This window comes from Branchiostoma belcheri, unplaced genomic scaffold (assembly GCF_001625305.1).
Source record: "Branchiostoma belcheri isolate BF01 breed outbred unplaced genomic scaffold, Haploidv18h27 scaffold7, whole genome shotgun sequence".
Lineage (NCBI taxonomy): Eukaryota > Metazoa > Chordata > Leptocardii > Amphioxiformes > Branchiostomatidae > Branchiostoma > Branchiostoma belcheri.
Window position 1 is genome coordinate 920750 of NW_017804353.1, and position 11639 is coordinate 932388.

An 11639-nucleotide genomic window follows, 5' to 3' on the forward strand; every position below is an offset into this window, starting at 1 on the left:
TATGGCCCTGGATCTTCTCTGGTATACTATTCCTTTATTTCGGCCAATTTCTACTATTTTTCCAGCGATCCGCGGTGCCTGGTAGAGGCTATTACAAAAGTAGAGATCTATACTATGGGCAAAGCCAGACTAGTACCCTTAGCCTCTACCAGGCTTCGGATGCGGCTGAAACCGTAGAAATAGGCAAATAACATGCCAGGGGAGTTGGTCCGCTATAGGAATACATTTGCCGCATACCCACCTCCGAAGCCTGGTAGAGGCTACGTACACCGTAAAATTGGCCTGGCTAAAATCACGCTCCTAGCGGCCCGCTTGCGTAACTGCAGGGGAGGAGCTCATATACATGTATGTATACTGACAGTTGGATGTTGCGTAACACAGGCTACCTATAAAACAATTAACTACACATCTATGACATTTTTTTTCAGGACACAATTCGTATTTTGGTAGAATCTCTTTCCGTTTGGCATAATTTGTTAGCTTCACTGTTCCATGATTTTTTTTTTCTTTTTTGTAACCCCCAACACCATATGGACTATGTTTTAGCTTCATTTTCGAGCACAACTTTTGAAGTATTTCTACTGATAGTATCCATGCCAGTAGTTTACTTGAGAACTGGCAGGGTGGCCGCTTCTGGTATAAATAATTTAGTATGGATAATTATAGGTCTAAATGGTGATAACGAACACAGATAACTATCGACAAGCTTAACTTAAGATTGGTGATAACACTAATCGATACAGACAACGAAAGTAGATTTTGTTATCAAAGTGGACCCAAGGTAGTACAATTTAAATACTGCCTCAGGACTTATAGAACTGTGTTGAGGGACAGCTTAAGTAAGCTATGGCGATGATATGATGCACATGTAGTGTTCGGAATGTTGCTTCTGGAAAAAAGATGCGGTCATCAAACAGCTATTTAAAGAAGGTTTCCCACCCCCCAAACAAGAGGCATTAGGCCACACCGACTTAATTCTATGGATGACATCCGCGCGCGCATTGATTTTCGCCTGTTGTAAAAAAAAAAAACAAGAAGAAGAAGAAGAAGAAAAAAACCACGTCCACCGAGGCTCTGGACTGGCTCTAAGCCTGGGTAGTCCATGGTAGTTAGCGACAATATGGAGCCGGGCACCCAGGCTACCGAAGCTCCACGACTCAAGATCTCAGTACATACGTACAGTGCCGCAAGTACTACAGCAAATTCACAATATCAGCTTTGTATCCCTGTGGTTTAGTAGAATTTTTATTTTTGGCCGGATTTTTTTTATTCGCCCGCGCGCACTAGTTTGGGGGTCTTCAGAGGATGTCATCCATAAAATAGTCGGTGTGGCCTTACTGTGTAAGATAGGTTTACGTCAATGCCAAAAGCTGGACATGTGGGGAGGGGGGCCTGGATCTAGTCTTCTAGTTGATCTTCACTCTCGCTGGTCCAGAGTGTGAGGTTGTCCCGCAGAAGCTGCATGATCAGGGTTGAGTCCTTGTAAGATTCCTCCTTTACTTGGTCTAAGTCTTTACAAGCCTCGTCGAAGGCCTCCTTCGCCAGCCGGCAAGCCTCGTCGGGGTTGTTCCGAATCTCGTAGTGGAACACGGAAAAGTTTAGCGCCAGGCCCAAGCGAACCGGGTTGGTGGTGGGCAACTGGGCGGCCTTTTCGTGAGCCTTCTCGTACGCGTCTTTCGCCTTCGACGCCATGTCTTCTCTCTCGTCTCCCTCGCTGATCTCGGTCAGGTAGCGGAAGTAGTCTCCCTTCATCTTCTGGTAGAAGACTTCGCTCTCCGGCTTGTCGACCCGCGGGATGAGGTACTTGTCGAGGAGGGCCAAGACGTTGCCGCACATCTCCTTCATCTCCGTTACCACTTTCTCTCGCAGCCACTTCACGGCTTTCTTCTTGCTGTCGGATTCCTCGGCGCCGGACTCCACCTGAATCAGATTCAGAGTTTATTTCCAATGGCATTACAGGTACACGAATAAAATCAATATTAGGCCATGTTGGATAATACAGGACATGGTGGTGAGATACTCTAGCTATAGCTAATTTTGACCTTACCACCAAACATAGAAAGTATACAGTGACAAGATACATGACAAAAAACGACAGAGAACAGCACATGGGTGGGAATGTATCAATAAATGGTAAGGAAGAACGTGTTTTGTAGGCTATGTAGGAGTTAATCTAATACAAACCGTTTAGTATCAATAACGTAAGTTTGGGTGATTGTCAAAATGTTACAGTGTACATCGGGTGATCCTCTAAGTAAAATGTTACATAAGAATTGTTCAGACATGTTGTGTACATCAAAGATAGAGTCTACAAAGTTCTGTAGATTGCTGATTAGGGTGACTCTTTGCTGATTACCTGTTTGAGTTCTGAGGACCCGATGACCCTCCACGCGGACCGGCGCGCGCCCAGCATGTTCTTGTAGGCCACGGAGAGAAGGTTCCGCTCCTCTTCTGTCAGAACCACGTCCAGCTCCACAACCTCCTTCATCCACCTCGCCATGTCCTCGTACTGCTCTGCCTGCTCTGCCAACTGGAGTAGTAATAATTATATAATTATATCATAAATAATAAGTTTATTGCAAATTCATGCCCGAAGGCTAATTGCAAATGACAAGATAATAACAATAATAAGATTAAAAAAGACATTGAAACAGAGTACAAAATAATTTCAAAATCTACATGATAAAAGGTAATTGTTTAAAACTATAGCATGTCTAAAAGTATGTCTGAGTGTTTGACTTCTCTTTTGTAAACCATGGAATAATATACCATAAACTCATAAAGATCCACCCAGAACTTTAATGGTGTGTGGGGGTAATATGCATTATATTACTCCCATATTGGATACGCATATTCAGTGGGAGTCATGAATTCGCGGTGATTTTTTTTTGCGAAAAACAACGACAGTGATGCCATGCTTAAGCGTAGAGATTATGTCAGCGGCACCACTAACAAAGATATATTCAATGACAGAATGATCATGGGAAAGGATCGTCATTATGGATATGTATAACAAAGGCAATGCAAGCAAAACAATAATGGTAACACAGTAGTACAGTTATAGGATTTGGGAATAGTTTCTTTACATGCATGTACGCACCTTTGCCCGCTCCACCAGGCTTTGTCTCTGTTCGCTCGCCGATTCTGCCATTTTTTCTTCTTTTCTTTGTTGTCAGCGATACACAACTACAAAAAAAAAATAACAACAACAACAGATAGGTGTGAATGTATACAGCTGCAGGCCCTTTATATGACTTGTGTCATGTTGGATTAAACACACTAACATAATCGTACCGGCTAAGATGATAGCTGGGTATGCAAATTACAATCATTATAACGTCAGCGGTGACACACATGCTACCCTCTCCTTGGTACTGAAGAACCATTTTATGCTACAACGCAGATGGGGCCGGTTTTGCCCCCGTGTACATTGATGTGTGGATCAAAGCAAAGTATAACCAATTCGGTCATACATAGCCTCTACTAGGCTTCAGGAGCGGTTGGAAGTGTAGAAATTGGACAAATAGACAGATAACATGCAGGGGGAGTTGGTCCGCCAAAGAGTACAGTTTGCCGCTCCCGAGAGGACCAACTCCCCCGGCATGTTATCCATCTGCCTATTTGGCCAATTTCTACTTTTTCCAGCCGCTCCCGAAGCCTGGTAGAGGCTAGGTCCTGCGTCCTAGGTGATAGTCACCTGTTATGTCAATCTTCCCACAAATGTGGTAAATCGTCATAAAATAAAAAATAATAAATAATAATAATAAAAATTGGTTCCCTACGCTTCGATTCGGTTCACCGACCACGCAATACAAATACAAATCCAGAAATAAATTCATATTAATTCTTTTCGGCCAATTTCTAATATTTCCAGTCGCTTCTGAAGCCTGGTAGAGGCTAGGTCCAGCGTAAAAAAACATGGTTCGTTACGCTTCGATTCGATTCACCAAGCAAGCAATGCAAACAAAACTCCAGATGGAAAATTCATATTCTTTACGGCCGATTTCTATTTCCAGCCACTTCTGAAGCCTGGTAGAGGCTAGGTCCTACGTACAAAATATGGTTCGCTACGCTTCAATTCGGTTCACCGGCCAAGCATAGCCTCCATAGGCATGCCGAAAACTGTGGGTTTTGGATCTTTTATGTGCTATTTTCTGATTGCATATAGACAACATAGCCGTTTTTTGAACTGGGCTAATCATGGGTTCTATAAGCCTGCTACGGAGGCTAGGCCAAGCAATGCAATCAAAAACCCAGAAGGAAAATTTTATATCCTTTTCTTAAACATCCAGTAAGGATACACGATATGCATGATGAATGAGTTAAGAGTAAGGTGTATTATGACGTATATATGGTTAAAGGTCAGTATGGGCGTGTGCCAGATATGGAGCCAGATAAACATTATAAGTCCCCGACAAGAATTTTTTATGGATGACGTCCTCTGGAGACCCTAAATCCAGTAGTAGTAGTAGTAAGCCTTTATTTAAACTCGAAAGCTTGTTCGGTACATACATATGACCGCTTTTCAACAAGGTCGAGGGTGAGGGCGGGGTCACGGATTACAAATCAAACCAAAAAGCTCTAATACAAAAACAAATAGTAAATCATCAATCCGTTATCAGCCCAAAAGCCTTGTCATACTTTTAGTCTAATGCGCGAGAGTGAAAAAAAAAACAAGAAGGGCGGAAGAAAAAAAAGCAAGTTTCTGGGAACAGGCCAAAATCAATGCGTGTGCGGACGTCATCCATAGAAATTACTTGGTATGGCCTAACCCTTCAATACGGCTGTGACGGTGTATGGAACGTGTTGTTTACAGCTGGTAGGTATAGAATTTTAAGAGCTCTGCAAATATACATAAGACGAGCCACCACATCGCACCCCTCCCCCTTTTTAACATTTCAACGTGCAAATAATACAATACATAGTGGTATAACGCACTCAAGCAATATGCTTATATTCACGTCACCACTACGTAGACATAAAATAAAAATTACAACACAAAACAATGTCACATGGGTAACGTCCAGGTAACAACAAAACAGAGTTAAGCTATTTAATGTTAGATATTATAAATTTATACAGAACTATAAATTACTACTTTCCTATACCATGCTAAGCTGTATACCATTTTAGTGAACACAATTAATTCCACTGCTGTAAAAAATGGCGGATGCAGAAATCTAGGACAACGATGGATTTTCAGTGCTGCGAATCAGGTCAAAAAATGAAAATCACTGGTAACGAATCTAGTCATAACGCGTTCATGAGAAATGTAGATCATGATATTGGTCACTGGGGATCAGGCTATTTTATGTGTACACTTTCTAGAATTCTGAATGGTTGGAACAACCCTTTCATGCATATCTGTACTACATGTACTACATTTTGGCTAATATATAATACTGTGGTATTCTGATCGAGTAAAATGAAGCGGAAACAAAACAATTAAGGTTATTTTATGTGTACACTTCCTGAGTGCTTGTATTAGCCATTGCATGTATATCGGCACTACCAAATTCTACATTTTGGCTTATTGTGTCGTTTATATCTAGTCAAATGAAGCGAAAACAAAACAATTAAGATGACTCCGAATCACGTACCCAGAAAGAATGTAACGTATAGCAAACACAGGGCAAGACGCACACCCCCCTCCCCCACTAAAAATCATATTCAGCAGACGAACAATAAATTTAACATTAAGGCACTCACATGTAGCGAAACGTAACGTTTTTCTCTCGTCTCTGTCAGGTTGTACGGTTGTCACTTTCGATCCAAATCCAGACACTACTAAGACAACACAAGGGTCTATTTAGTATAACCGGAAAGGTCCCATACACAGACTGAGGAAAACAACAATGCAGGGAGAGAATATCGTAGCAAAGGGCTGCGTTAATAATTTATTAACCTTTATTTCCATGTGGGGCCGCCGCTATTGTGGTATCACCTGCTCCGATCGGATGAATTATTCATTCAAAAATACTGAAACGTCATCTGATTGACAGATAAAAAAAATGGCGGAGTTTTTAGCACGTTTTTTGTTGGTATTTTTCTACATTCATTGCTTTTTTAGAGCAGGGCAAAGGTTTAAGCCACATGGAGTTAAAATCAAGAAGGGTCGTGCCACAAATGGCGATCATGTGCCCTCCCATATATCAAAATGGTGGAGTTTCTAGCACATTTTTTGTGTATTTTTCTTCGTTCATTGCTTTTTTTTTTTTGGAACGGGGCAAAGGTAAAAAGGGCAGAAACTAGCCTCCGTAGCAGGCTATAGAACTGGGGGTTTGGTGGCCTTCGGCTGTTTTCTGATCAGCCCAGTTCTAAAAACGGGGGTAATTCAACCAGGCCGGCTATGTTGTCTATATGCAATCAGGAAATAGCACATAAAAGATGCCAAAGACCATGAAGACCCCCAAACCCCCAGTTTTTGGCATGCTCTGGAGGCTAGGCAGAAACGTCGTGCCAGAAATGGCGATAAGTGCCCTCCCATATATCACAGTGTTGTTTGTCGACAACTGCCGTTACTACATTATGACATAGCTATTAACATGGCCGCTCTGCTGAATACGAATAATCTGTGATCTGTATAACCGCCCTTCGTCGTAACACACGAGCTTCGCAAGCGTGCAGCACGGCAGCAGCTGGGTATATAATATGTACTGAATGACCTGTCACATCTAACATTTGTACATCGATCTAACAGCAATCGTCCTTAAAAAAGGCTATCTAGTGAGGAGGCTGTATTTGTGTCAATGTGAGTTCCACAATAGTTGGAGGAAAAAAACACTGCTCGATCGAACACTTCAATAACACCTGGTATATACCTGAAGTTGGATTACAGAAATTATGAATGAATTGGCTGTTTTTCTTCTCTCTTCATGTATATACCACAATGTATCTGTGGGCAGTTTCTTCAAATTTACCGACGTACATGGCAGCGCCCCTTGTATAGGTCAAATTTTTGTATCATCTACGTCGTACGGAGGCGTATATATACGTATCCATTACATACATATACATGTGTCTGTTTGAAGCATGCATGATATTCTCTACAAGGAGATTCCAAAGGGTACTCGGAGATACGAACATTTATTATTTGACATGAAACTAATATCAATCGATTTTCTATGCGTGCGGTTTGCATAATCATATTAACCGTTCCGTAACGACCCGGGTATTGGATTATAAGGGCCGGCATATCATGATCAATAGTGAATAGTGCACAGTTGAGCATAATGAGGACTGGGAATAGTAGAAAAGGCATATATTTTTGCTGGGCTCACAGCATACAGAAAAATCGCTAGATCATGCAAATCATGTATAAATAGTTGTATTGGATTATAAGGGCCGGCATAGCGTACAGTTGAGCAAAATGAGGACTACTCTCCAAGCAGAGGTTTGGGTTTGGGCTTATTTTTGGCGTGTTTTAAGGCTTTCTCTTATCAGGGTTTCTTTTTTCTGCACCGACCCAACGTAAAAATATTTTGAGTGATTTACAAACATGATGATTTTCCTTACCAGTTAATATGATTTTGTTTGTTTTATGTTTGTGAGATAAGTTCCATTGATATGCAAATTCCTTTCGCTTTAATTAACTTATTTATGTTTGGTTGGATTCTTTATGTTACCTTATGTTTCATTGCACACTTGTATATAGTGATTATTTTCTTCTTATTTATTATTGTATTTTATCCTCAGTTACTTTGTATTTTACTATGTTGGGGTTTACCCCCCAGGTATCATTGAAAAACGCCGACAAGGCGATATGTATCACCTGGATAAATAAATAAATGAAAATGAAAAAGTGCAAATAAGAAACCCCAATAAAAAATCTAAAAACACGCCAAAGATAAGCCAAAAACCTAACCTCTGCTTGGAGAGTAAACGAGGACAGGGAAAAGCAGAAATGTAATATTTTTGCTGGGCTAGATATAGAAGAATCACTAGATCATATACTAGTAATTCAACGTTGCCTATTATAGATCATTAAGATTGAATGTAATACAATGGGTCTTCAGACCATTGAATAGTCAGAACCGTAATTCAGACCGAGAATATTGTCTTCGAGTAGCTTGAATAAAGATTGAATTGAATTGAATATAAACCAAGGATAATCATATGCTGTCGTTGCGTTCTTTAGGGTAATGAATTTCATTCGCACAAATCGCGTTATAGACGGAATTATGCATGGTTTATATTGGGGGGGAGGGGGGGTAGTTTACGTTTCCGAATGTGCGTATAATCGTGCTTGCGTAGTGTTTAAAGCTGAGGAATATTTATAATTAATATAAATTTTAGCAATAAGTAATCAATAATGTTTTAACAATAATACCTTTTAACAGCATATTTTAACGATATTTCAGATACACAGATAGAGCAATTCAGTCATCCAGTAAGGTTGTCTGTGAGTCTGTTGTCAGAGTGTATTGTGTATAATGTTTGAGTCTTCTAAATAAACCATTCTACTACTACTACTTGTTTGGGGAACGTTCGTCTGCAGTTTTGCTTGTTAGAAATAGAATTTGATAAAGCTGGAATGCTATACTATAAATTAGTAGAGGCTGATTAAAGCTTTAAAACCGCGGCAAAATTTCAACAATGACAATGATAGTGTCAGGGATATACATATTCTTGCAGTTAAATTTTTGCACAAATTTTACACATCGTTCAACACAGTATGTTCGAGGAAAATGAAGGCAAGCTAGGCCTCGGAAAATGTACGAAAGAACGAATATAATTCATTATAATGTAAGTAGGTGGTAAGTGGTAAGTTTATTCATGTATTCTTTATATGCCCCCTTGCGGAGGTCAATGAACTGCAGTCAAATCATCCGGAAATGACAGACTACTGCTACTATCATTGTCATTATTTCGCGCAAAACGTCAGAAAATCGTCATTTGTGGAAATATAAAGACGATAAAATCTCTATTCTATTACTTGTTCAGCGTACTGAAATCAGCCTCTGAAATATAAGAGTGTTTTCTACGTAATCGTTTTAGCAAACCCTAGCTGTCCCAGAGATCTAGAAATATGGCCTTCCGCACAATTCTTTGTGTCGCTGTCTTTTGTATTTGCTCGACAACCCGAATTAAGAATTCATTATTGAAAGCGACGCTGATATCACTAGTACTACCTCCCACCCCAAATTTCTCCGTTGTTTTAGAATTCTACTAGGAAAACGGACGCTTGTGGCGTTACGTGATAATTTTACCATCATAGAAAGGGCGTTTTGTGCGGTGCGGTTTTCATGTTCGAGCGGGAACATTTTGGGTGTAACCGAAAATTTGGCAGCACAACACACAAACGCAGGATGACGGGAGCCTGTCAGAACCGTCAAATTTGCCATTCGAGGAAATCCAAACATCGGTGGTACAAAAACGACGCATTTTCGCCAAGAAACGTGGACGGAAAACGCGAAATTTTGGCGAAAACTCACCTTTTGTCGCTTGCCTGGATTTACACAGTAGCCGGGAGCGTGAAGACCTTAAGGTCACTGGGTGGGAGTAAAACCCGTTTCGGGGCGGTTCACTGTTCATGGAGGGGGGTCGGGGGCATATCAGTATATAGGTGTACAGCATATATTAATTATGCTTAGGTCACATTTCCAAACCGGGGCCCGGCCGGGCTGTTTGTATGAACGAGAAATTAACAATTCATATCAAGAATATACAGAAGTAATGCCCATAATTATTGTTTAAAGCTTTTCAGTGTTTTGTATGTTGTCTTTTATGCAGTATTTCGTCCCCAAAAGCCCCGTATGGTAATTGTAACCCCAGCATAAGTGTATGGAAACATAATACATGTGTTATCGAATAGCTTATTGTTTATATAATTAGACTATAGAAACCTAACGTTTTGGAATTTATGTTGATGGAGATTTGCGGACTGTGATATGTATGATATAGGACTTTCAAGTTGTTACTTTTATATTCGGTATTTGTTTATATATTTTTGCATTTATTTACGAAGTCAAAGAACGTAATCTCCTAGCAGATGTTTCGGTGGCTGCAAAATTTGGGTGGCAAATGGATACTGGCCAATGAGTACTGCCTGGCCAATTTGATACTGCATTTTGCTGCCACCGAAACATCTGTTTGGAGATTAAAATGAGCGGTCCCTCATCCCCCCGAAGCAATCACTTGGTGGGGTCACAGGTAATGGTTGTGCGGAATGTGTCTGTTGGACTCATCATGCAACAAGACTAGCTGCACGCATGGCTGTACTTGGGAACCGACTGCAGAATTATTTAGGGAGAGGTCTAATCTCCTAGCAGATCTTTTGGCGGCTGCGCTGAAGACAGTATCAAATTGGCCACGCATTAACCATTTGCCAGACAGTTACCATTGCATAGCCTCTACCAGGCTTCGGGAGGCAGCTGGAAAGAGTAGAAATCGGTCAAATAGAGAGATAACATGCCGGGGAGTTGGTCTGCTGGAGAGTACAATTTGCCGCGACCCGAATTGTACTCTCTTGCAGACCAACTCCCCCGGCATGTTATCTCTGGCCAATTTCTACTCTTTCCAGCCGTCTACCGAAGCCTGGTAGAGGCTACCATTGCATGAAATGGGGTAAAAAAAAACCATCTCGATCCAGTTTAAACAAAGAAAGCCTGATGAAAACGCCTGAAACGCGTCAAAATAAGCCGACCGCGAAGCCCAAACCTCTGCTTGGAGGATAGGAGAGGGCGTGATCAGTATGCGAAGGGTCGCCACTGAACTGTGTAATTTTATTCCAGCGGCTTCTCAGAAAAAATGAGTGAGATGAAAGGATGTTTTTCCTGGCCAAATAACGTTATACAGTGTAGGTCCCGCTAGCAATTCTGCAACTGTATTATATTGCAGAGAGAATTTGCAGTGTTAGCCTCCACCAGGCTTCAGAAGCGGCTGGAAAGAGTATACTCAGAAATTGGAGCTGAAAATGTACTCCTTTAGCGGACCTTGGCATGCATGCATGTTATCTGTCTATTTGGCCAATTTCTACTCTTTCCAGTCGCTTCTGAAGCCTGGTAGAGGCCTAGGCTATTGTGCCAATACTAATATACCTGCCGTTCTAGTGACTGGACTATATCTGGTAACAAGCAGAGGTTTGGGTCTTGGCTTATTTTTTTCACGCGTTTTAGCCGATTTTATCAGGCTTTCTTTTTCTGTAATAGTATTTTTTCGGGTGGTGTATTGGGATACTGCCAATGATAGTGTATTGCCAATTTAATACTGTCTTGTAGCCACCAAAAGATCTGCTTGGAGATTAGATATCCGGGCAGGACCAGACAGATGTTTCTTTGTGACGAAACCATGAATGAATTCTCAATGAAATTTTCAAGATACGTACAAAAGTGCCGCCTGGCGGTTCTAGTGAAAACGAGACAAAACTTGAATTCAGTCCGACACATGGAATATCGTAGCACCGGTAATCTAAAAGCAGATCATACGGTGGCCAGAGGAGTGTCCAATCCACTAGCCACCGAAGATCTGCAAGAAGTCGAAAAGTACAAAGGCTATTAACACGGTGGCCAATGGTAACTGTCTGGCTAATGGATACTGCCTGGCCGATTTGATACTGTCTTTTGAGGCCACCGAAAGATCTGCTTGGAGATTACAGGGCTTCCATACTTTTTTAGGGAGAGAGTGTGGGATCTTGCAAC

General features: G+C 41.2%; 1 protein-coding gene across 2 annotated transcripts; it reads right to left on the minus strand.

Annotated features, from left to right (window-relative positions):
• Nucleotides 1–1267: 1267 nt before the first annotated feature.
• Nucleotides 1268–9518, minus strand: LOC109484746 (14-3-3-like protein). 2 transcript variants are annotated; one of them, XM_019788110.1, is made up of 4 exons: nucleotides 9435–9518; nucleotides 3101–3186; nucleotides 2357–2530; nucleotides 1268–1920 (listed from the first exon to the last, which is right to left on the minus strand). In XM_019788110.1, exons 2-4 carry the CDS (start codon nucleotides 3149–3151, stop codon nucleotides 1399–1401), a joined length of 747 nt encoding a protein of 248 aa, XP_019643669.1. In that variant the 5' UTR covers nucleotides 3152–3186; nucleotides 9435–9518; the 3' UTR covers nucleotides 1268–1398. The 2 variants fall into 2 exon arrangements, with proteins under 2 accessions (XP_019643669.1, XP_019643670.1); XM_019788111.1 differs by lacking the exon at nucleotides 9435–9518 and adding an exon at nucleotides 5710–5922.
• Between the last annotated feature and the right edge of the window lie 2121 nt (nucleotides 9519–11639).